The 26,483-nt window shown below is 43.9% G+C and overlaps 2 protein-coding genes across 5 annotated transcripts in view; one reads left to right on the top strand and one right to left on the bottom strand.

Annotated features, from left to right (window-relative positions):
* The first annotated feature begins 299 nt into the window (after nt 1–299).
* On the top strand, nt 300–11,480 carry tgfb3 (transforming growth factor, beta 3). The gene is made up of 7 exons (XM_035167427.2): nt 300–1,088; nt 5,501–5,664; nt 6,964–7,093; nt 7,232–7,339; nt 9,405–9,561; nt 10,146–10,299; nt 10,384–11,480. The coding sequence occupies exons 1-7, from the start codon at nt 743–745 to the stop codon at nt 10,540–10,542; spliced, it is 1,218 nt and encodes a 405-aa protein (XP_035023318.1). The 5' UTR covers nt 300–742; the 3' UTR covers nt 10,543–11,480.
* Nucleotides 11,476–26,483, bottom strand: part of ttll5 (tubulin tyrosine ligase-like family, member 5) — a 53,820-nt gene continuing 38,812 nt past the window's right edge. For 3 of the 4 annotated variants that reach the window (XM_035167423.2, XM_035167424.2, XM_047341564.1), the window contains exons 28-31: nt 24,319–24,517; nt 19,899–20,095; nt 16,415–16,497; nt 11,476–13,415 (exon numbers count right to left, since the gene is read on the bottom strand). In XM_035167423.2, the coding sequence (XP_035023314.1) occupies nt 13,363–13,415; nt 16,415–16,497; nt 19,899–20,095; nt 24,319–24,517 (532 nt within the window). In that variant the 3' untranslated portion in view covers nt 11,476–13,362. The remainder of the gene's footprint in view (nt 13,416–16,414; nt 16,498–19,898; nt 20,096–24,318; nt 24,518–26,483) is intronic. The other variant, XM_047341565.1, reaches the window with a different exon arrangement.

Raw genomic sequence — 26,483 nt, 5'->3', positions numbered from 1 at the left:
AAATAAAAAATATTATTTATTATTCATCTCATTCATCCAAATACAAATGGTGCATTGCAACCGATGTGTTGTTATTCTTCTTCTTTACGAGAAACACGCTCCCTCTTGCGAAATCTCCCATTGCCCAACATTACGCACGAACTTCCAAGATTTGATCCAAGAAACAGCCTTAACAGAATAAAGAATTAGAGTCGTATTAAACAGTATTTCGGTGGGTCAGATCTCAGTGTCCGAGCTGCGACTCGCTGCCCCACCCTCAGTGAAAACGTCACAGCTCTTTGACTATAAAGTGTGAGTGAGAGTGGAAAGAGTCCGTGTGTTTGAGGCTGGACTGCGGAGGAGCGAGCTGCGGAGGAGGCGCACTGACTCCAACAGAACAAGTGGATGGAAAGAGCACAGTGCAATGGAGAAAGTGAAGCACGGTGCAGAGAGCGGTGCCCTGTGAGCTGAAGAAGAGGACGAAGAGAAGCGATGCTTGCATGAGACAAGGAGGAATGAGCAGTAGGATAAGGAGTTTTGAGGAAGAGTTGAGATTATTGCCCAGAATGGCACGGATTTGCTCCACTCCAAATGTCGCCAGGATGACATAGCACTTGAGAAAAAAATGGGATTCCTGCAAGAACAGAACTCACTCACGACCTGAATGAAAAGAGACGAGGGATTCGACTCACATCGGAATTTAGTTTCGTGTTGGTTTTTTTTCTTCTTCTTGTACTTGACAAGCCTCGGGTGTGAGTGAAATATGAATCTGGGCGAAGCGCTTCTGTTTTTCCTCCTCTCCAACTGTGTGACAATGACTCTGTCGCTGTCCACTTGCACCACCGTGGACATTGACCACATCAAGAAGAAGAGAGTGGAGGCGGTGCGCGGACAGATCCTCAGTAAGCTCCGGCTGACCAGTCCGCCCCAAACCACAGGTCCGAGCCAGGTACCGTTTCAGGTCCTGGCCCTTTATAACAGCACCAAGGAGCTCATTGAGGAGCTGGGCAGAGACAGGCACCAGAGTTGTGGACAGGATAATACAGAGACCGAGTACTATGCCAAAGAGATTTACAAGTTCAACATGATCAATGGGCTACCAGAAAACAGTAAGTCAACTGTCTTTACTCGTGTTTATCCAGGTGTCTTTTTTTTGTCACATCCAATACTCATCCACTAAACCACAACCTGTATGTTCCAGATATGAGTGATCACTGGGTGGAGTGTGTGCGACTGACAATATTTTCAATTGTGCCATGCGCCACGCAGCCACCATTTTTAGAAACTCACTTGTTCAGATGAGCCTATTAGAGCCAAACAAACTAAAAACCATTACCTGGCCACGGCATTAAAATGATATATATAAGTGAGGTTTCAGTATCAAAACCGGGATCCAGTCGCATCTGTGCCGTCTTTACGCACGGACGCGCCTGCGAGCGTGGAATCGCGCGCAGAGGAAGAGCGCAAAGTAAACAGTCTAATTGGAATGAGCACCATTCCTCATACATACCTCACACCAAAGCCATGGGAACTCCAGCTAAAGTCGGACACATTCCTAAGCGGGGAAAATTCTCAGGCAGTTAAGTCCAGTATTTATTGCCAACTCCAATACCTCATTTCCATTTTCTGGCCGTGAGCTTCCTAATATTTTTCATCCACTGTATACGACTCTCTCACCTCAGTTTCCCTGCTTTCTAGTAGCCGAGTAGCTGCAGCGGCTCAGTGTTATGATCTAATTCCCTTGTTCATCCATATTGGTATTTCCTGTATAAACTATGGTCCATTGATTGTTCCAGAAATCAGAAACAGAAGCCGAGTGCGCAGCAGGCTTCTCCAGGGAAAGTCAGTTTGTAAGTGGAGGAGTTGGATGTGTGCCTCGCTCACGGTCAGAGGTGGGTCAGCGGTTGGTGTTACCCTTTTTTTTTTTTTAAATCAACAGGTGTTTATGCTGCCCTGTGACACTGAGCAGAGCCTCCAGCATGAGTCCTGAATCAAATCCATTTCACAGGTCCCACAAAAGTGCTTCTGACATTCAAAATACACAGCTCGGGGTTTATCCACTGGTCAGAGGCAGCCAGAGCTCCCAAAACAAACAGAGGTCTAAGGAGTGGGATCAGTGATGGCCAGGTGCCCAGGACACATCACGCTGCTCTCGTACAGTAGGCCGCACTGTAGGTGATAATACTAGACATGATCTAGACTTAGTGCTGGCCCCAGTGTCTGCACAGCCAAGTGTGAAATCAGTGAAATTAACAGAAGGTGCCAACAATAATTAACACTTTTCTCTCCCTTTCCATGATGTGATGTGAAAGAGAGCAGGGCATGTTGCAGTGTGTGTAGGAACATAGAGTCTGTCACCTTGATGGTTCGGCAGTGTTGTTCACTCTCATTCCTCCTGGATATAATGACTTTTACATTCACTGTTTTTTGGAAGGTGGGAGTGTTTTGGAATATGGTTGAGTTTTGCTCCTTTTTTTTTCACGCGCAGTTAAAAAAGTCAAACAGAAACTTTTCTCTCAGACTTGAGCGCGCCACTTGCTCCAGACTGCTCTGGTAGAGCCTGCTACTAATGCAAATCAAGGCATTATCCGCTTAGGAGATGAAGCAAGAGTGAGTCATGGCAGCAATCTAGATCTTCCCTTCCTGAAGCAGACGGCCACTGTGGCTAAATTCTTTTACCAGCGTAACCCAAATGCTGCTAAAGACACAAGATGGATATTTCAGCTGGAGGATGAACGCTGGCACAGTGACAGTGAACAACAGTGACGGGTTAAAATTAGAACGACCATGCAGTTTCGGTGTAATTTCAAGCCAATCACTGACTCAGTGTTGGATCAGTAAAAAAATGAGGACAGGCGCTGAGGACAGCAGGATATCTGATATATGGGATAGTAGAAAGATGATGTCATCAGAACTAACAGAGACAGAGGTCTTTGGCCTGCTCCCAAAGAAACAGACCCCATCCTCCTCCTCCTCCTCCTCCTCCTCCCCCCCCCCCCTTCCTCCTACTCCCATGCCTCTACCATTTTTGCTTCCTCATCCTTAATCAAATTGGGGGGAGGGGGGAGATTTTGTTTTTCATTCAAATCAGAGCTCCATCACATTATCTAATCTGATGCAGTGGCCTGCCACAGTCAATGTTCACACACTGAGGAGCTGAAGATGAGAAATTGGACCCATCACAAAAGCAGCATTTGAGTTCAGCTGAATGAAACGGTTGATGTCAATTTCCTGGGTAACCGGGTGAGTGAAAACCAAACTTTTCCATGAGAGCATTCAAGTTCAAGTCCCAGATGCTCCGATTTAAGTAGATAATCGAGAACTCACATAAACAGATTTCCAAGAGAAATTCCTGTTTGTCCTTCATGAGACGTAGACACCTCAGCAGCTGGCTAGCACCTGCTGCCTTATGCTTCCTATTTCCTTTTTACCTCCACAAGCTCTGGAGAGACTGACATCACAGACAAAAGGGCAGAGAGAGGTGGTTCCTGGGAGTTGTTTTTTTTTTTGTCAGGGGGCTCCTGCAGAGAAAAGAGGGTGTCAGACACCGGAGGATGAGTCAGGGCATCAGGTGTGGTGCAGGTGGGCGTCTGGGCGAGGCAGTTTATGTGAAGCTTGACTGCAGAGACATTCAAACATCTGTCCCCAGGCATTCTGCACATCTTTACTCACAATTCCTGCACTTCTTTGTTCAAATGAATTGAGTGATACTTAACCGAGTAGTTTTTTTCCTAATTCATGCCTTTATGTGACTGTAAATAGACCTTTGCAGGCTTGTTAATGATTAAGTCCTACAATAAAACGTAATTCTCTAATTGCTGTAGTATCTGTTTGAAGAATACAAAATCAGTAGTCATTTGTTTGCTCCCATGATATTATATTTTTAATCTAATATTTATCAGAGAAAGTTGAACTTAACCCTGTGGGAGCTGAACGTCCATTGATCTGTGCTTCTTTATGTAGGTTAAAGGTCAAACTTACGTCAGCATCCTGAACCTCAGTCTTAAAAATGGCAGCGGACTGAAAATTAGCGAATGCATTTAATCCTAATTATTAAAGCAATCCCCCCTCCACTCACCAACATGGAACAAATTACCTTTCAGACCCTTGGCAAAAATAAGCCATAATGTGAAATCCACCTAAAACCATTGCAGTGGGAAAAATGAGGTCATCCAAAAAGGAAACCAAAGACTTGATTAGAATTTCAAATCTCCCCTCGAAGTGGGGCTTTCCACCTTCTGAGGAGGGGGGCAGCAAGTGAGGGGGAGGACAGAGGAAAAGGCCACTGAGGTTTCCTCCTCATAGATTGTGTGGAAACACTGGACAGATATCTGGTTGGGGATGAATGCTGAAAAGGTCACCTATAAATAGGGAAAGTTGAAAGACAGAAACTTTGTGGAAACATCTGATAATGACTGGGAGGACACTGAAATAGGATTATGGGTCAAATGAATTACAGATACACGGAGATGTACAAGTTCCTTTTGCATGACACAGAAGGAAATAGTTTCCATTCGTCCCAGAACAGCTCGAGGTGCAAATCAGCTAAAGGTGCAATCCCTCTTTCAGCCACCAGCAAATCTGAGGGTCGGTGATAAAGCATAAGCTCAGGGTAGTAAATTAACCGTGGCTTGGCTGTAAATGACTGTTTCCACTTGGCTCATAAAAAGTTTGCTATGTGCTTGTTTTGCTCAACACTGCATGTGCTTGGCCTGTTAAAATAATAAACTGTCTGTATTATGGTATAAAAAGGGAAAAGGCTACGGTGCAACAGGAAGCTTTCTTAGATAGAAGCACAATGTGGCCATTTGTTTAGTCGATTCTATTAAAGGTCATGGTGCAATCGCTTATACGCGCCCACACAGTATGTACACAGCAAGTTATTGCTTGTCAAGCCTGCACGCTGTGAAACTACTATCAAGATGGAATCACCCTCTTCAGTGGTTTCTCAGGTAATGTTCTGCTCCAGCACGTGAGCCCACATGTTCCGGACTAAACCTCTCGTTTCAAGGGAATTCTTGGCTCCCTTCCGAGCCCTCGGAGCACCTGTTGGGCGTCAGAGCTGGTGGGAGGAGGAGGAGGAGCACGCTGCTGTCCCTCTGCAGCCTGCTCCACCACATGGGACATTTGGTTTTCATTTCATGACTTCAACTTGTTGCTAACTCTGATCGCACAAAGCATAAGCAGATGGTTTGTGGTAATGGCTCCCTGGAACGGACTAGAAATAGTTATTAGAAAGAAGGTATTAAAAAATATATTTTTATGTGTAAACTCTGTACAGTGGTAATGGGGGAATCCGTGGCACAAAACCTATCAATAATCAGAGGGTAAACATGTCCACCCTTCTGAGGACGTCAGTGGAAAGTAGGCTTTGATAACAAGTACACAATGAGGTAACAGATGGATAAGAGCTCGGAGGGATTTCGACAAAAGAAACAAACAATGTGGTTGTTTTTTGAGGGAGATATTTAGTAACATCATGAGAGCCACTGTTGAGTCACCATTTCCACTTTGCCTGCAGATGACCTCTCCTACTGCACCAAGGTTACCACCTCCAAGGTATTCCGCTTCAATGTCTCGACCATGGAGAAGAACTCCACCAACTTGTTTCGGGCTGAATTTCGAGCCCTGCGGATCCCCAACTCCGTCGCCAAGAAAAACGAGCAGAGGATTGAGCTCTACCAGGTGCGTGAACTGACCGTTCATTTCCACTGTTAGCAGAGCGCAGGGGGGTAATGCGCTCTATTTCCCTCAGAAGGCCTGTGTAGGTCAGCGAGAAAGATGAAAACATTTATATTAGGGTGTCCAACTCCCTCTCCTTTTTTTTTCATGGGCTGATCATTATTCCATGTGCTTACATTCAAATGGATTCTACATTAGGACAAATTTAAGATCTTGCACAGCCGTTTTTAAGTAACCCTAGATTACATTTCAGCAGTTTCTCCTTTCCTGACTGTCAATCTCAAGGCAGTTGTCCGTCTTTGTTAGATCAAGTAAGGCATTACGCTTTCAACACGGGTTTATACATCTGCACCTGCATGCGTGTGTTTATCAGCATTTTTTGTGAAGCGTGTTAAAGCTCGCATGTGTTAGATGCCTGTGTGTGGGGTGGCAAGGATGGATTTTTTTCCTCCAGATTCCTCATTAATCTCCCATGAGAGACTAGGAGTAATGATCAGGTTCCAACATTTCCTGCCAGGGAGACAAGCGTCTCCGGACTGCATACCGCCTCAGAGGCAAAGCTCTGGCCAGCGCTGAATACAGACTGTCAGGCCCGCAGATTGTTTCCAGGGGCCTGAGAGGAGATAGAGGCACAGTCACCCAATGGGGGAGTAAACGGAGCCGCTCGCTCACCCCCACACTTGAGGTGGGGGTGGGCTGGAGCTGATTGGCACAGGGCTGACGCTGGCAGGCCTCTGGCCCCTTTTTCCCACAGGAAGGCAGATTAGATGCCGACAATGTTCAGGAACCTAGTTATCCATAGCACTGCAGTGGGGCTCAGAGCTCCACTCACCACCCAAACACACATATTTCTCAGTGCAGATAAACACCTTTGTTCATAGGAGTGCTGGTGGACTGTCTGAAACACACTGTTAGAGGCAGATTTGACTTTCCTCTACCATCAGTTTTGTACATCTGGGGTCTCAATATGAGTTAGGACACGAATGCCTGCAGAGATACCAGGGGGACTGCTGCTTGAACTGTGTGACACTGAGACCAGGAGCCCAGCTAAACCCAAAGATTGAACTGCTGATGTGAAGGACAGCCAGGTTCTCATTGGCAGAAGGGTAATACACAGGCATTAACTTGCAAAATGGGGATATCAACACAGGGAGTCACTTTTTCCATGAAGAGTAGACATTTGGCCCAAGGCATCCCGGAGAGTCTGGCTCAAACAGACAGCTCTGGTTCTGTGTGTCAGTGTGTTTGTGCATACAAGAGAGTTTATTGCAGCTGGGTCACATTTTCAATTTTTCCTCGCAGATCCTCAAGAAAGATGATCCCAAAGCCAAACAGCGCTACATTGGGGGCAAGAACGTCCTGACCAAGGGGACGGCTGAATGGGTGTCGTTTGATGTTACCGAGACAGTGAGGGAGTGGCTAATGTATCGACGTGAGTGAGGACACCTCAGATTTTCCTTGTATCACATATCCTGCCAAAGGGGACGAGTTCATTTAAAATGAAGGATTTTTCCTGGGGGAAAAATGTCAGCTCCTACATCCTTCTTCTTCTTCTCTGGTTTCCCTTCAGAGACCAATCATGGCCTGGAGATCAGTGTGCATTGTCCCTGCCATACTTTCAGGCCCAACGGTGACATTATCGAGAATGCCAACGAGGTGCTGGAGGTCAAGTTCAAAGGTGAGACTGCATTTCTCTGTGATGGGACCAAGTGAGATGGTTTGAGTCTTATTATGAGCATGTCATTGTTAAATTTAAAAAAGGTATCAATTGTCAAACTGTTTAGAACGATGACAAACGACTAGCTAGGCTCTGTCAGAAGACCAAAAGCTCACAAATTAACACAATAAAAGTTAGATATAAAAAACTGAAATGTACAAACGACAAAACCACTATTTCTTGGCAGATTTTGTTACCACTGGAAAGAGCCAGGCTGTCGTTTCCCTTCTGTTTTGTGTCTCAATGTTAAGCTAAACCAACTGGTTGCTAGCTTTAGTCTCGTATTAAACACACAGACATGAGAGTGGTATCGATATTCTCATGTAACTCTTAGGCACAAAGCAAATAAGCGTATTTCCCCAAATTTCCAATGATCCCTTTTCCAAGATTTATTGTGTCTGTGGTTGCGTGGTCTGTGTTTGGTCCGAATTAGGCCTCTGCTTTTGATCTCTCAAAGTGAAAAGATGTTCTGCCAGTTTGTGTTTACGATCAAGAGCCAGATAACAATTCAGTTTGTTGGAAACCTTTGATTTGTGTAATGTTCCAGAAAGGCATCTATTGTTTGTGGAAATATTGGGTTTATTCGGATATTGCTGGTTTCAGGATGATTTGTATAAGTGGGTTAAATTATACATGCATTGAATATAGTACTCTTCTAGTCTTAATGAACTCTCAGAGCACTTAACACTTCAGGTCACATTCATCCATTCATCTCTCACACACACGACATGATGGGCAATGTGGGTTTCAGTTTGTTGCCCAGGGACAGTTGTAATGGATTGGTCCACCAACCTTAAAACGCGTGATCGGATCACAGGCCACATTTAAGGATGCTTTTAGGTGGGTTGAGACCTGTACTTAGCGCTGACCACTTGTGATCGGATCACTCAGGCTGGATGTTAACACCAGGTCCGAACAGGGGCCTCAGATTATGGGACGACCCGCTGTACCTCCTGAGCCTGAGCCCGCTCACAACCAGTCGATATAACAGGCTCTGTTTGGGTTAAGGTTTAAGTTTCAATGTCTGTTTTAGATGTTTCAAAAAATAAAATTGCATAATGTTTGAATATATATATAATTACGCTTTGGTTAGTGGAATTTGGCACGTAATGGTTGGTCATTATTTATAGTCCTACAAATCTGCCTATACAAGAAGCTTTATCTGGTGATGCAGGACTCTAGACTGTGGATTGGATGAAAGTCCAGATATTTTAAAGATAAAATTTAGTCTCTTTTGGATATTCTTCTTAATTTGAATGAAGGCCCAATGCACATTCTATTTCATTCATTGAATAAATTGACCTGAGGCTTATTTCTGAGTACCAGTTAGTCATTGTGAAGGGTGTGTTCTACAATAATGTTTTCTAGGATGACTAAGAATATGATTATAATAGAATAAAACTCACACTACTCACATTATAACACTGATCTATAAAAAGCTTTAGTCCAGTCATCAGGCATGTTTCTCCAGCAGCGAGGCTCTTTGACGTCTTTTTGTTCAGATAATGGGATTTCTTTGTGAGAGGAAGAGAGAGACAGAGCATGGGAATACAATTGATCTGGTATCTCACTTAGCGCTGGAGCCCCGGGCCCTCGGTCCTGGGAACACTCCCGACTGGCTTGGCCACAAGGAATGTGCTGCCACGGTGCTCAGACGTTTGGCCCCGACTTAAAGAGGGGCGTACATATTCACCAGCAGCATCTCTCCTGAGATATGCACTGCTTAAGCTATCAGGGGCAGATTGGATGAGCAGACGCAGGCCCAGGGGGGAGAATGGAGGAAAGGAGGGAGTTCGAGAGACCAGTGTTAAATAAAGAGAAGGAAGAGAAGTGAGCCAGAAATGAACAAAGCCTGGCTTGGAGATTACAGTATCCTTATGTAAAACTGTCCACACTGATTAGAGTGAGGTTTTGGTTCTTGAAGCCCAGGCATCTTTGCAACTCACAACAAAGCTACAGTATCTTTGTGCAATCAGTTTTCTCCGCTTCCCCCGGACGAACTGGACTAACTGACTTGCTTCTGCAGGTATGGAGGTCGACAATGACGACCCGACCCGTACGAGAAAACAAAAGGAGCCGTTCTACCCTCACCTCATCCTCATGATGCTCCCGCCCCACAGGCTGGACGCCCAGTCCTCATCCCGCAGGCGCAAGCGGGCACTTGACACCAATTACTGCTTCAAGTAAGGCACATTTCCTCATCCTGGAAAATGTTAAGCACTGTTGGACTATTTTCATCGTCTTCGACTTTCCAAAATATTTTCTCTGGCTGCACCTGCTCTGTCAGTTTTAGAGATTTGACCGCTGGGTTAGTTGATATATTGCAAGTAAATATGGCAGCTATTTTACCTCGAAGGGGGTGACATTTCATTGTCGAGCAGCAGCTGAGGCGTTATGCAATGGAAATAGCAGCTGTCACTTATCACAAACACATGGAAGAAGATGCACAGAATGCATATAAATAGCTTGTTAATCACAGAGACGAGCATTACACAGGTATAAGCTGATACAAGTTGGGATCTGTCCCAGTACTATAAACCTCCTCTTAACACGCCGTCTCCTCGGCGCTGGATATCCGCCGTCAGGCTGACAGACACCTGGGCCGACTCCAAGAGGGAAAATAAGGGCACACCTAAGAGTGGAATTTCTGAACTTCTCTCTCATCTCTGGCAGAGAGGCCATAGGGAGGAATATGTATACAACTCTGAAAATTGTGCGCTAATGTGAAATAAAGAGCCTAATCCTCACTGTCCTCTCTTGTCTGCAGCAATTATGAGGAGAACTGCTGCGTGCGACAGCTTTATATTAATTTCCGGCAGGATTTAGGCTGGAGGTGGATCCATCAGCCCGAAGGGTACTATGCCAACTTCTGCTCTGGTCCCTGTCCTTACCTACGCAGTGCGGACACCACCCACAGCTCGGTGAGTCAAAGTGTCACAACACATAAGTTAGCTCATGCTCCTGTCTGCTATGTGTGTTTGCTGATCCCTGTCTCCTTGTTTTAGCTGCTGAGCCTCTACAACACCTTGAACCCCGAAGCGTCCGCCTCACCCTGCTGTGTTCCTCAGGACTTGGAGCCCCTCACCATCCTCTACTACGTGGGACGCTCCCCTAAAGTCGAGCAGCTCTCCAACATGGTCGTCAAGTCCTGCAAGTGCAGCTAAACATCAGAGCTTCAGGGCCTGTCGAGAGCCACGGGACGTGACGGCTCCCAGCACTACTCAGGAGCAGGTATGAGGGGTTAGAGGGGGGCAGCACGTGCTCCATGAGCGCCTCTTCCCTCTGCTTCAGCTTTTGCCCTGAGCTCTTTCACGAAAAAACAAAGACGCAGTCCGCCACTCTGCTCACAATCATTGGCAGCATTTACCTAAAAGACTTCGTCAAACACCACTTCACTAACAGCGCTCTCAAACCCATCAGACCTCTTATTGACCTTCGACAATCGCCTTTCGACATCAGCGTTTGTCATGTTTTTTCTTTTCCTTTTTTCGTATTCCAGCATTTTGAACAGCCTTTACCTCAGTGTTACGTGACATTCAAAACCAACAACAGAGGAACAGTAATTGATTCTGCATTCTCAAGGACATCAAATAATAGCAGTAAGTAAAAAATGACTGAGAATGCAGACTGAACTCAACACGACAGGAGCAAGTCAAAGAGGGTCAAATAAAAAAAATAAAATAAACGATTGCTCACTGAGAGCAAACAGATCCCTGGGCCCTGACTCACAGGACAACTTCGAATGTCCAAGCTGGAAACTGACGCGGATGCACGCCACAGCTCCCGACACTGTTCATTTAGGATTAAATGCTGTTCAATGAAAATGATCTTTGGGGGTAAAAAAAAGAAAGAAAAAAAAAAAAAATACATGCTGGAAACCAACCTTTATTTCAAAGTAGTTTTTCCATGGTTATGTTTACCTCTGTAATGCAACAGGATGGAGATTCCAGGGATTGTTTTGTTTTAAAGTGAAGCCTTTCTGTTGTATGAGACAATGTACGTCACTAAGTGAACACTTAACTAAATCACGAACTGTAAATGTTTTTCTTATTACTCTTGGAAACACTTTTTTTTTAATTAAAAATGAGACAGTTGGATAGAATCTTTCTATTTTTGTTTATTGTTGAGTTTTTATGTATTATTTGGAGAACTTGATTTTAAAGGGTAGTAGAGTAAATTTAGACACAACCTGTCCAGTGATTGACAACTTCCAGTGTACAGTACATTTGGTGAACAAATACATTTACTGACATGTGAGAATGTTTCAATGTTTTCTGGGTTTTCATGTCAATAACTATGTTTACGTGGACACTAATTCTCTGAAATTAACTTGATTAAGACCCGGTCAAGTAAAAAGCATTTTTCTGATTACCCTGACATAAGTATTCTGACCTTAGTCACATTATGTTGGAGTCTTCACAGCATTTTGTACATAAATTGAAATAAGGTCAATAATGTGATCATTGGTGTCCATGTAAACATAGTTTATGTCTCTTGCTACAAACTGCTTAAACCAACAAAAATATCACATTTCCATGCACATGTAAAGAATTGTAAACAATCAGGAACAAAACAGATTAAAATATCAGACTGTAAAACAATCTTGTATCACCACAGATTACACACTTTGGATTCTAATGTTGGATTCTTGTAATACAGCGTGCACTGGTAGTAAATCCACAACATCAAGTTTCACATCAATCACAACAAAAAAATCCAATACCATCAAGTCTAATAAAACCAGTTCTGCCGCATTGAAAACTACAATCTGTGCAAAACCACTCTGATGATAGTCATCAGTTGATATAACAAATACATGCATGAAATTCAAGTATTTCTGAGGTCATCATAAACATCAATCTATTGATATATAACAGAGATGTATTATTCTGTTTACATGCCCTGAGTGAACTCCCCAAGAAAACACAAAATATCTGCTGGTGCAGCATTAACCTTCATCATAAGCAAGGCTGTGCATAACCATGATTCCTCTCTATGTTATGCTTTCAGCTACAGAAATGGCCGAGACGACCTGTTGATAGACAATGTACAATAAATACAAACTGATGCAATAACAATAATTTACTTATTATCCAGTCATATTAAATTTGGTCCATCCAAGGAAAACGACATCATCCACAGTTTACAGGGACAATCACAAGCTCACTGTATTCTCGATATAAAACATAAACCCCGACATCATGCTGGTAAACACGGAGCAAGGCAGGGAGCAATTGTGTTTGAGCTCTAACAATCGGAATTTCCCTTTAAAGCCTACGAGCGAGGGATGCTCTGGTTTGACAAATCCCTCGACAATGGCAACAGAATCTGATTTGGCAACTCTTCCAACAAGGACGGGCAGTTGGAGGGCCTAAGACCAGAAGCCACGCATGAAAGCAGCTTCTCTGTGTGCTCACCAGTAATGGCAGCAAGATGAGAAGCGATCCTTATGCTACTTCCCCAAAAAACATTTATAACCAAAACCCCCATCTCAGCTGTCTGAATTACATTTTAGGAGGAAAAATGTCTTCTTGAATGACTCGCGGTGCACTGAATGAGCAAAAAATGAAATGTTGAATCCTGTTGTCAAAATACCAAAAGGGCTCAAAGAACCATCTGCTGACGTCTATCTGTCAATGAAATCGTTCTGTGGCATCAGTAGCATGGAGGGAATGAGGGCGGGCAACTGTTGGGATATCGACTAAGTGCAGCCAATGGGGGCAGAAAAGGCCATCTGATGTTATGCTGCGCAATAAAAATCCAACCTGCGTCAAAGCTGGGAATTCCTGGCCTGGCAGACTGTCCGCTCGCATTTCTGTGGCTGTATCACCGAGAAATTAATAGGACCCTGTTCGATGTCTGGCATGCTTTCATCTGTTGCTGTTGTCCTCTCCCAGAATACACCTCTGGCGAGGATGTAGTTACATGCAGAGGCACCTGTCAGGCCGGCAGAGCGGCAGGACGTGCCCCTGGTCGCTTTCGTGTCATCTGTGACTTGGCTCCTCGCCCTGGAGCAGCTTGCGGTACGCAGACAGACCTGGAGAGCAACACATGAAAGAAAATTTAGTGCCAGAGGTAGAGAGGCAGTTGAACGTTTTCCTCGTGTGTACACAAGGGTTTTTATGTCAAACCTGAAAGAGTTTTTCTGCAGATGAGCCAACTAAAACCCTCCTGGTAAAGCTTCTGTTGATATTTTCAGTTATTCACGGTCAAGGTGGTTACCCCAGCAGATCTGAGCGCAGCCAGCTCGGTGCTTCGCCTTTTGTGCGACGGACCCCCTCACTCTCGGCCCGCTCGCCCCTCATCCTATCGACTGGCACGCGTCCAGGCATCCAGTAGAAAAGGCATTCCAAGTACAGTCAGAGCTGCCGTGTTTGTGCTCCCAAACAGTATTCCCTTTCATTCCCTCTCTGCACACTCTGTTTATTTTGGTGCTCTTTTACACTGCGGAGCCCGACTGAGCTGGAAAAGGAAAACATCTCCCCTACTTCCAATCTGATGACATGGCTGCTGGAAGCGGCTTCCTCTAACTCAGCAAAAGAAAGATAAAGGGACAATGCTGCCTCTATCGTACCTCACTCCAAACGTCATATGGAACAAAAACTGGTTCATTTAGTGGCAAATTAACCCAAAACCCTAATAAATACTTTATTTAAACGGGGTAATTCACAAAGAAAAGTGTGTGAAAGTAGCTCAAATCAAATATATCTTCCACAATACAACTGAAAAGGGGATAAATGCTTTTTGCATAAATGAATGCTGCACAAGTGCAGCATTCATTTCCTTCTCAAACTATATCAATTCATTTCCTCACAGTCCCCAACTGTGAAGCACCGAGGACATCGAGAAAACCTCAAGGCGAGGAGCGTAAAACATGTGGTCGACATGATCTGGGTTTGTAAACTCTGATATGTCGTCGTCAAAATCCTTGCCTCATATCGTGTCAGAAAATGAACACATCAGGAGAAGAAGGCAAAGAAAAGGGGCGACGGGGTGAGCGAGCAGGAAAAGGTTTCAGAGGATGAAGGGAGAGTTGAGTTAAGAGAAAGCACAGGAGAGAGATAAAGGGGACGTGTGATTTATGGCGGTTGACAGCTGATCATAGAGAATGCTCTCCATTTGGACTCGCTCTATGCTCCCTGTCAGAGTCAATCAGGGCAGCTCAGTCATCTCGCCACAAAGGTACACTGGGCAGCCAGAAAGACCTGACGCACTCCTAAGCCCCCACAAAGGCTGTGCTCCTTCTAATAACACCCCCACCCTCCCAGAGCACCACACAGAGTCTCTGTGTTACTTTCTCAATGCATGGTTAAACCGGCCTTGCTGACTGGTTTTTGGTGCTCGTGAGTCTTTGCTCGGATCAGACTTTTTTCTTCTTTTTATTTTTTTTTTTTTGAAGGCAAAAGAGTGAGGCATCTCCCCCACCCTTTGCTCCCTGAACGACGGAAAAAATGCATTCATGAAATTCAGAAGCTGCTCCCAACGGATCCTATTACAGTAATTGATGAGTTTGTAAGATGTTTGTTAACTTAAGCCAGCCTTCATAGTTCGGGGGGAAAAGAGGGAGAATGAAAAAAGAAATGTTCTGGTCGCAGACACGCGCGCACTTTTTGGGGGTGGGGGGTGGGGGGTGGGGGGTACAACTACAGTATTTTTCCGACGCGCTGATCTCTAAGACTGTTACACTCGCATGGTGTGATGAATGGTATGATTTGCTAATGCTAACGTACAGTATAGGTCTCTGGAAAATGCCCCCTGATCAGACAAACAGATGTGTCCGTAAGCACAAACTGCTTAATATCACTGTTACTGCAACGAGCTCGACACTTTGCTCAGGATGGAAAGAGCTGTGGAAACAGGGCAGAGTGACAGGGGCACACGTGAGCGCGAGAAAAACCCACAAGTGCGCACAGAGGCTGCAGAGCTCCGTTTTCATTCCATCGCTGTGATTTCTGGGGTCTACAACTGGACAGACGGTTCTGGCGGAAGGTCAGTAATAATGACTGCGTAGGAATGGCCGACAGATGCCCAAACTGTTCCCATCACTGGGTCTCTTAACAAAAGAGAGAGTTTATCACTGTTACGCATCTTTATCCGTCAGCAGCAATCTGACCTTGAGACTTGGAGACATGACTTGGAGAAAAACATTGATTTGCTGCACTGTAAAGTTTGTTTATATCCACTCAGTTCTGGCAGCTTCAACTCTGCTAACTCTAAAGAGGGTACAACACAAGTCTTTGTAACTGTGATCAAAGTTTGTGCAATTAGTGCAGTGCCTGTTCTGAAAGTGCTTGTTTGGAATGGGCTGTTTGTTTGGCCTGTGGTGATGCTGGTTGCAGCTTTCTTTCTGACACGGTCAAAGTGACCTCCAGCAATTGAGCCACAGCAAAGACAAACTGCTGGACTGTCACAGACTCCTGAAGCTGCTGCTCAAAGAGCTGTTCACCTGCTTGTTCAAAGTTAGGTGAAGCTCTACTCCTACGTGGAACCTCGGACTGGAGAATCAGCTGTTGTTGCTGTTGTCTTGAATGGGGCAGTTGTCGTGAACACACTGTTATCATGATCGTCACTTACATTGATGAGGTCCACCGCTGCTACAGCACGCTGGTCGTCAGTTAATTTAAGTTTATTAATATTGACCTTAACACCATATTCGACGGTGCACTTCCTTGAGCCCTTAACAATGCACATGCCAAGAGTGAAACCGATAAGACAAACGTTTTTTGAGATATGACAGCCACAGGAAGGCGGACAGAGATTTCTGGAATGAGTAGATAGATTATTATTTTGACAATAAAGTTATCTTTTACTGTGTGCTACATATATTTACACTTCCTGCACTGAGCATGCAGGAGCTGGATATCCGGTGGTGTTTATCAGTCGTCCAGGGGGAATGTCCACTGTGCCTTGCTGTAATCACTGACACTGGCATTGAAAGGGCGTACTTCCCCCTGACTGCACAGTACAACCACCAAAGGGCCAACTTACAGTACGATAATGTACTGAGCACGTGCAACACTGCAGCATCAGACCCACCTGTTTTACCGCAGATGGCTTCGTAGACCATGTGCTGGCCGCTGGTCACGGTTCCGCTGGCTGAACTCTCCGAGGACGTCTGCCTGTAAATCAAACACAAGAAGAGTGTGAAGTGAAAACCGAGGACGAGTTTTCCACGAGGGGTTGTACGGTGACAAATTATGTTTGAAAGACAACGCTTATCTCTGCAGGCCTGGACCGAGCTGCTGGGACCTCTCACTGGTTTGAACCAAATGTATTTTTCTGCAAGGAGCTAAATATCCAAACAAATACATAAAGACGATTGTTTTTGTCAACTAGTGATTGTGCTCATGTGTGCGCATGATGAGTCATTGTGTCTGTGTGTGGGGTTGCAGTCAGAGGAGACTGGCGGGGGTTACGTGTTTACTGAGCGCCTCCCATGAGCTATTGTGACAAGAAGGAGGCAAATTCCTGCTCCTTGTCCTGGGTGATGTGATTTTCACATTGGCAGGATTATTGTGGTGATGATGTGGAACTGCAATCACACACACACACACACACACACACACACACACACACACACACACACACACACACACACACACACACACACACACACACACACACACACACACACACACACACACACACACACACACACACACACACACACACACACACTCTCTCTCTCATGGGGTGAATAGTGAATACAGTTGTGTAGTGTATATTAAATATTAAAGTCAAAGAGCTCCATACAGAAGGTTTGAGATCATAGAAAACAGATTAGACAGCATCTTGGGCATGATCAGAGCAAATAGTGTTTTCACAGAAAAAATCATTATATGGGCCGTTGAGGCGTGGAGCAGGAGCAGACACGTCTGTAACCTTATACATTAAATCAGTTAAGCATTTTTTAGGGCGAACAATAAATAAAGCTTAGCTGGCATTAACCTCTCGCCCCATAACAGCAGCTTGCCAAAGGAGCATTAACACGGTAATGAGGGTACACACTACCTCCTTGTAAGGGGCTGCACAGTTGTTCTTTCATACCATTACACAACCACAAATAGAAGTGGCCCACTTTAAGCATGGCATACCTCGACAGGAAGTAACCCCTTTCATATTGAGAGAGAGAGTGAGTGAGAGTGAGAGTGAGAGAGAGAGAGCTAGAGAGAGAGAGAAACTTGACCTCGGGGTTCTTCACATCACTTTCTTTGTCAACAGTCTCTCGCTCCGTCACTTCAAGAGACAGAAATGCTGGAGGTGAATCAGAACTCGCAGTGTGTGCAGATGATATTTAAGCCCAAAGTAGAACATTTCACACTGCTCACACAGAGCTGAAGTTCTTATGTCAACAGAGCTGATGTGCAGCTTTACTTTCTGTGCGTTCAGGTAGCTGGTATGTCTTAATGTTGCTGAGAGCGACCAAAAGGGGATAAAGTTTAACCATAAACACACTTTTGGAAGCATGTGTGTGTATACAGTATCCTGTGAAAATAACTACTGTTGTGGCTGATTAATAGGGAGTGAAAGCAGCAGCGAGGCTGACATTAATGGCGCTGCCGTAATTGTCACCCTATTAGTAATGCCACACGACAGCCCGGGTTTCCGTAGTTACAGCTGTGACCAGCCAAACCTCGCAAACAAAATACCAAACAGGCTCATTTATTTGTGTTACAAATTGCTCCTTTCAAAGCCTCCACTGAAGTCATACCACTTTGAGTCCTCGCAGCCCCTCGCGCTGGCAGCTGTGGCATGTTGATAGACCAGAGAGCCCTGCCCCGCAGAGCGCGATACCAATGAGGAGCACATTCGCCCGCGAGCACGTGTGCCGCGTGTTAGCTGAGCCTTCAAACCAAAGGCACTGTCACTCAGAAACCGTGCCAAGGTCTAGTCATCTTAAAATAAAACAACATGCGGACTAGTCACTCAGTCCAATCACTGGCTTGAGTCAGCACTTTCAAGCAAAAGTTGACTGGAGAGAACTGGAGAAGGATTTTGTCGAGCAGGCTCACAGGGGAAATGATTTGGCTCAATGAAATCTGAAATCTGTTTCCTTTGCTTTGCTGAGCAAGACCGAAAAAATCAAAAGTCATTCAGATAAATAGATTCAACTATCGAAGATCATCAGTGGTTTATGACTCATGTGGGAAACAGGCAAGATCAGAGTTGTTAAATTAGAATCAAACGACGGTTCAACAGCTGGCGAGAGGAAGGTGTGTGGAGGGCTATATAACCTTGACCTGTTTGAATATACCCAGCACAGTGATTCTATTATAAGTTGAAGGAGCAGAGGCATACACGCAGATACATTTCAGATGTGCCTCAATAACAGAGGTATTGAGTTGCCCCTGAAATAAGCGCTGGAAATAAAGGGAAGCAACTTATTATCCCACCGTTTTCTGCAAACAATCATCTCCTTTTCCCCCTGTCATTCTTTCTTTCCCCTTCTCTTTATTCTTTTGTTTCATTGTTTCCATCAGTGCATTTTTGGTCCTGAAGCTTCCGTTTTTCCCACACTCTCCCCCTGTCACACTGGTCGACCGCAAGAATGCAGGACAGAGGAGAGTGTGAGGGGGCTCTGGAATTCCACATGCGGAGGGTAAACACAGCAACTGCCGGGCAGACGCACACACACCGGAGCAAACACGGCACCTACCCGGCTGCCCTAACCTATTCTGCAACCCCTACACTGGACCGCTGCCATCTTAACTCTTTAAGGCCCAGTCGAGTAAGACGAGTGAATTTAACACATCAGCAGAGCGAGTTCTGTGAGCAGTGCAACCTGCTACTCTCAACCACATTAAAACTCAACTGCTTCCGAGTGCCAGCAAGCACGGAGCATTGACACAAATTAATTAAATCACACAGAGTCAGTGGGAAAATGATTTCACTCTATTGGCTAAACGGAAAACACCTACACTGTAAAACTGCAGCAAAAACCATATATCTCTTTCATGCTCTGTTCTAATCCAGTTGTGGGCTTTCTTCTTACACACATAGAGTGAGTGTGAAACACACTTCATCACTGATGCAAGGCTGCTTTAAACAAGCATTCAGCCCCGATCACAAAGGTTTGCTGTTGTTGTGTAATTTGGCCAGATGTTGCCGTAATAAAGTCATAAAATAAGTGAGGGAAAAAGCTGGCAGTTCTGCTCAGTTTCACTCTTTTCCTTTTATTTCCCCCTCTGTGCTCTTCAGCTTATCTCCAAACCAAACAGGACTTAAACCAGGCTCGCAGTCCGGGCCCTTCCATTGAACCGAGCTCTGTTTACGGTTCATGCAGAAACCGGTCCAGTGATGAGGTTGTTTACTGAACAGGCAGATACACCCTGCAGCCAAACGACTGGGAGCACTCCACCGCACACATGTTTGAACTCTCATAAGCATTAGCCATGTCCTGTTGAACTCAATGTCTCCCTCCACAAGCACTGGCCGGTCAACACCACCCCACTGCAAACACTTAATGGAGACTTTGCTAATCTTTTCTCTTTAAGCTGCTCAGTTGCGAAGCTGGTCTTACTTGATGAGGCGTTTTGTTGCCGTTTTCCTGATCTGTCCCTCTCGAGCACTGCTGGGCGGCTTTGGGGCGAGAACGGTCTGGATGTGGCCATGGACATGGCTGTGATTGGGCCAAACGTGAAAGCTGGCTGGGGGACAGCTGGATGAACCTGCGGGAGTCTGGGTGAGTGGAGCGCCCGTCTGGTCTGGAAATGGAGCCTAAGAGACAAAAAAGACAACTGCTGTTTACGGTCAATTGCATTAAAACAATGAAACTACTTTTCCAATTTCATAAACTTAGGTTTCCAGTGAGAACTTTGGGTGCAGTTGGACTTTTATGGAGAATCAACCACATGGCTGTCAGAACAGTTAGAGTATCTACTAACAATGATTACACACTGGTCGACCATTAGTTATAATCCTGAAAAGCCAGGAACACTCATTACAGAAAAAAGTCTACAACAGCAAAGGGGCACTAAGCACCTTTAAAGCTTAGTCCATAAAAGTAATAAGCTTGTTGCTAGCAACTGTTAAAGGAAACTCTTTTTAATATGTTTTTTATTAAAGGGACTATTTTAGTTTGTGGGTGGAGAGGTCATGTGTGGTGTTCCACAAGGATCGAGTCTTGGACCACTATTTATGGTTATTAAAAAATGTGACATCTGTGATTGATGGTTAATTTTTCTGTATTGGTATATATATACTTTAAAACAACTTTGTCAAGAAATCTCTAAATTAAATATATGACTATTTGGCATTATGTGAGACTGAACTTACTGTTTTCTATTTGCCTCAAAGAGTAAACACACTCATAGCGAATTCTTGCTTAAAGGTTAGTTGTCAGATGTAAGAAATGGTTCATTGAGATACAAAAGATAAGGTTGTTTTGAATCCAGATGTTCTAATTGGATAAAGATTCAGTGTATCCTGCCTCTCTCCCAGTGGAAGCTGGGATTGGCTGCGACTCTCAGGAAATAACAAGTATAGATAGTGAAATGGATTGGAATGGATTTAGAGTAGTTACCAACAACATTAGATTTTAAAAAAACAGTTGTAATGTCTTTAGAAAGATCTGATAGCAGAGTTTCTTAATTATTCAAATTGTAGTAAATGTATAACTATGCCAACAGAATATTATTTAAGTCTGTACAACTGTCTTGGTTGTCGTGAACTCTGTCCAGCACCACTTCAGAAATACATAAATCTCTCTCACAATTAAACCTGTTTCATTCATATCATTCTACTTTTTATAATCTGTATCCTTATGTATTGTGTATATTTTACTCCATAAGTGGAAAAAGGAAGTGTGGTTATATTTAGGTTGGGTTTGTCATGGGAAAAAAACGTTACCTCTTAAGGTTTATTAAGGTGAAATATCAGAGATCTGGATGTGAATTAGTGCAGGTATTACTCAAATGCCATCCACTATCAAAACAAGCCCAACATTTTTCTGACGTTGGCTGCTCTGAAAAGCAAATTCTTCACATTATTTATTTGCTTATACAAGGTCTCTTCAAAGGCTTGGGAAAAGGGGGGAAATTTCAGTTTTCTGTCTGACATTATATTTTAGAGCCACATTTCAACTCTGTCCTTGTAGTGCTGGGGAATGCTTCACATACATTCCATCCACATCTCATGTCTATGTTATTTTCTCTGCAGCTTTATACGGCTATCTAACAAGCTAATGGTTTTCCAGCCTCACGGTGCAGCCGTTCAAAGGGGCCGGCGGTGTGACAGGGAATATCTGATGTAATTTCTGTGTTGATAAATGAGAAGCTGAGTTTCCAGGTTGCGAGGCCTATGGCCGCAATTCAGTTTGAGCGGGGCCAGGAAGGGCACCTTTCTTTGACTGCCAGGTGGCCCAGGGCCAAGCCTGTGGAGGAGCCGTGCAGTCTGCACCCAGTAACTGGAACGTGGACCGGAGCTCCAGAACAGCCCCCTGTCTTTTTCTCTCACACAGAAGCACAGATATAGACATATATGTGCACTCACACTCTAAAAAGTACTTTGAGTTGTGTCTTTAGCTAATTCAAAAGCAGAAATCAAATTTTCCCACGAGGACAGAAAAGGCAACATGGTAATTTCTGGGATATGAAGTGAATTTGTATCAAAAAGACCAAAGCACCTCTCTCAAGCTCCTCAAATAAAATCAAGTGTCTGAGACAAAGATTTAGATCATCAAAAAGAATCAATAAGATATACATTAGGTTGTAAAGAGGCAGATAATGCCATGTGGGCTGAACAAACAGGGAGGGATGATTTTACAGAAGAGGGTTTTCTATTTTGACAGTGAGAAAATCTAATCCAGAGGCGACTCTCAAAAGTTTTACCGGAATTCAACACATGCAGTCAGAGATATACCTGCCTCCATGTGCCTCGAGGGTGATGGGAAAACATCCGCAACAAGAGGAACTTGGTCAAATGTGTTCAAACCATGAGTCAAAAAAATGAGAAGGCGAATGGAACGGAGAAAGGCAAGGGATCACTTTCATAAAGTGCCTTGCGTAAGGCCACTGGACCAAGCCAAGACAAATATCACCTTAATTGCATTAATTAAGGCCCGACCAAGATGGTGAAAAAACAGTGACATTAGAGAAACTGCATTACTCAGGAGCCATCGGAAAAAAACGGGTGCATCCAATCATTCCAGCCCCTGAGCTGTCCCATGGCACTCTCCTGTCTCCATTTCTCTCCATCCATAGATTGCCTCCACAAAATCCTCTGGAAAAAAATAAATACACTCTTCCTGTTCAGATCCCCTTTCAAAGCAACTGCACAGAAAGACGGAGGGGCTATCTTTTTTTCTCTCTGGCCATTAAAATTACGCTGTGCGGAATGACCAAGACCCCTCTACCTTTCTAATCTCCATCTAAAAACAGCCAAATCACATCTGTCATGGCCACTCAGGCACGACTAAAAGGTTCTTTGTCGCTACATTACTACTGCTGAGAAAATCATCTCCAGAAAACTTTTTTTCTATTGTAATGGGAACACAAATAGAGCTCAAATCTGATATAAACAGTAATGGTAAGACTCATGGGGGACTCCTGGGTCTCTCCAGTGCCCTAATAGACAGCATTCCTTTATTACTCACCTTTCAATACAACCCTAACCGAGTCACTCAGCCAAACAGTGTAATCTATGGGCGAGGAGTCATGTTTGGATCTCCAGGAATGAGCTTCTGTTGAGAACGATGTTCCCACCGAACACCATTTTGTAACGCGGTTTGGGGAGAGATTCTCTGAATAGTTTTCTAAGTGCTAACATGAAAGCGTTCCCTCTCATGTGGGTGTCTCTGGCACTGCTTTGGACAGCATTGTGCTTAGGTAAGGGGATATTTTGTACAGACACAAATATGAGGCTTTTCCTGAGTTATAACTCAGAAATTCTTGTAAACGTCGTTCAGTTTAATGCAGACCTGATTTTTGGGGTAAGACAAGACGATACTAGGGTGAACAACACATTTTCACTTTTTACTTAATCCTAATCTAGCAAAATAACTCTGAATTTTTAATGGGAATAAATTATAAGGAATTTCAACTGTCAACAACAAATCGCAGTAAACTGTTGTTGTCACAGCTTCTTAACTCCCAGTGAGCAGGGAATTGATTGATTGATTGATTGATGATTGATTTTTATTTATGGGTTAGCAGACAAAAGACAAAAAAATTCTAAAAGGTACCATTAAATCCTAGAGGGAAAAAAAATCCACATCAAATAAAAATGGGATGTTTATTAGATCACAAATCTATAACCCTATTCCATAAAAAAATATTGACCTGGCTTTTAAAAGCTCCTCTTAGATCTGAGAGCTTTATTAGCAAAGGAAGGCTGTTCCACAACATGCCAGTGGTGTAAAAAAAAAGGAACCTCTGGCTACATGATTTACTCTAAGCACTAAACATGAGCATACACTGGCCCTGGTATTATAGCTATATGCTGAGAATGAACCATTGTAATCTCAATGCACATGTATTTGGGAGCATAACCATTAATAATAATAAAGAGCTCTACTGGTAGCAGTACTACTTTTTTAATTCCTACGAGGGGATGCATTTTACAAATAACGAATAACTTTATTTTGCATCACCTGCGTTTTTTTTCTAAGTTTGTCTGACAAACCACTGTACCAAGCAGAACATGCATAATGAAAATGACACTGTATTATTAATTTTCTTTACAGAGACGTCAAAGTGCCTCGTTCTACGATACAGGAATTTGAGTTGGCTGGCACACTAAAATAATAATTTAGGAGCAATAAATTCACAGCAAAGTGACTCGACCAAAATTATTCCTAAATATGAGACGCTTGAAACCATTTTTCAACCTGCGACTGAAGGGAAAAGTGGAACCCTACCAGTTCTATTTGGACAGGACCTTTAAAATGAGACATTATCATATTACTATATAATTGACAGTTATCTAAAATCTCTCTTATGTACCTGATGTCTGTACTGGCTCTGGTCCAGGAACTGTCGAGACTGGAGTTTCTGCTGTTGTAGCTGCTGGATGGCAAACTGAAGCTGGTAGCTTCCCTGGGTGGGTTGGTAGCGCTGCTGGGGTTTCACCCCCGTCACCAGGCTGTAGGCACTCTGCATCTGCCCTTCCCGAAAACCCTCATCTTCCTTCAGGGGCCTGTGGCTTAGAGAGATATTGAGAAGTCAGTGAAAAAGTTAACATAATTCAAATCAACACACAGCCGGTTTTTCTTTGAATGGATCATGCAATTTGTGTCAGTTCAGTGTTTTATTTTTTTCACTCTAAAAGACACTGAATAACTGAGGACTTCACCTCCCACAACTTACCGTTCAGAAAAATGTTTTGGAAATATGCTTAATCACTGTCTTCAGAGTTAGATAAGAAGGTCGACACCACTTTCATGTCATATCTGTTTAATGGGAAGCTACAGTCAGCTGCCTTGTAGCATAGCTTAGCATAAAGACTAGAGACTGTGGAAAACACTTTGCATGGCTCTGGATGTGCTGGTCGGTGGACGTCTGATACTTTTTGACAGACACAGCTGTTTCGCTATTTTCTATCTTTATGATAAGCTAAGCTAACTGGCTGTTGCTTAACATTAAGACATTTTCATGCAAAAAGTGTATTTCTATTGACCCACTAGAAAATTAAAGTCCCCATCTTGGGAAGTTTTTAAACATGTTAACCTTGTTTTGTTCCCCTTGTGCCTTTGATGATAAAAGACATTTTGAGTGACATAAGCAGTCAACACCATGGCTGAATATACACAGCCAGGGTTGATGATGTCACAAATCTAAGAAACCAATCCTGTCGACTTGTGGGTGGAGCTCAGTAAGAAAAGGCTCCTCATCTGCAGGTGAGCTGTGAGCGCGGGGAGAGAGAGGGCAGGGGCCGGGACCAAACTAGGAGAGTCACAGATCCCAGTCACGAAGTGAGGAAGGAAGGTGTAGAGTTTCATTCAAACCATTTTAAGGTAACGGGTGGAATTTTTTCACGACAATCCTTTTTTATATGTAATTTTTGAGGAGCATAGACAAAGTGTGATAACATCAATTGCAGTGAATCTCAATAAATTACGACGTAGAGGTGTTCACAAGCTGTTAAAATGATGATTGGTAAGGGATGAGAAGTTTTGTGCACCCCACGCTGTTTTTTTCCGAATCCCTGTGCCCTCATATGAAGCTACAGCTGACTCAAAGGCGTACCCTTCTTATTAGATGAGAACAATTGTGCTGATGCACACTTTAGCGGCTTTATCATAAACCATATTCCAGCACTGCATTTGCCACCATCTTTTCCTCGTCAGTTATTTGACCATTTAACCACGTGTTGAGTTGTAACACCACGAGCAAAAAATGTAAAAAGACAAGACAGCTCACAGCAACCCAGTCTTCGGCTACTGGGCCCACAGAAGCCCCAAGTCAAAGTGTGCAAATCAGAGTCAGAGTAGAGGGCACGCCTGTGGCAAACTCAGGCTGAACTAAAAACCCTTCCTCTTTGCCTCAGTGCACCTCAAGCTTCACGTTCCATTCACATCACAAAGCCACAAACTGGAAAGCAAACCTTTTGACGAGCTCCACGAGTTTGTAACTGGATTATCTGTCATTAGGACTAAGCCTGTTTCAGCCTTTTTTTTCCTTTTGGCCCCTGCTAAAGCAATGAGGTGACCACCTTCTCTTCAGACACGCTTAAATTGAGTCTATGTGGACTCTGGTGTGCTGCTGTGTATGTACCACCCCAGCCAAAAATAATGTCATAAAGAGCACTATTGGGAGATGCGTGTTAAAATATATATCATTTTGAAAAAATGAAAAGAGACTGAGAGATACAAGCACAGTTGGAGAAACAGGATCCCTCTGGGTCTTAATGACAAAAAGGCTTTTGGAAATTCCACCCATTATATGTAATAACATTTGTCCATTGGTCTATAGGCTAAAAGAAAACAATGGGGACTTAAAATCACAAGAGCTACAGTATTTTAGAAACAAACCATGACAAGCTCTAAAATTAGAATTCAATTAGTCTCGAGCAACAATGCCCAGTGTGGGATAATAATCTTGTGCCGCTCAAGTGAAAAAGTATTTGTGTCCAGTGCAGCCAAACAAAGACACAAGGGATCTTACACTCA

The sequence above is a fragment of the Hippoglossus stenolepis genome, chromosome 10 (genome assembly GCF_022539355.2).
Source record: "Hippoglossus stenolepis isolate QCI-W04-F060 chromosome 10, HSTE1.2, whole genome shotgun sequence".
Taxonomy (NCBI): Eukaryota; Metazoa; Chordata; class Actinopteri; order Pleuronectiformes; family Pleuronectidae; genus Hippoglossus; species Hippoglossus stenolepis.
This window is presented reverse-complemented; position numbering and strand designations above follow the sequence as displayed.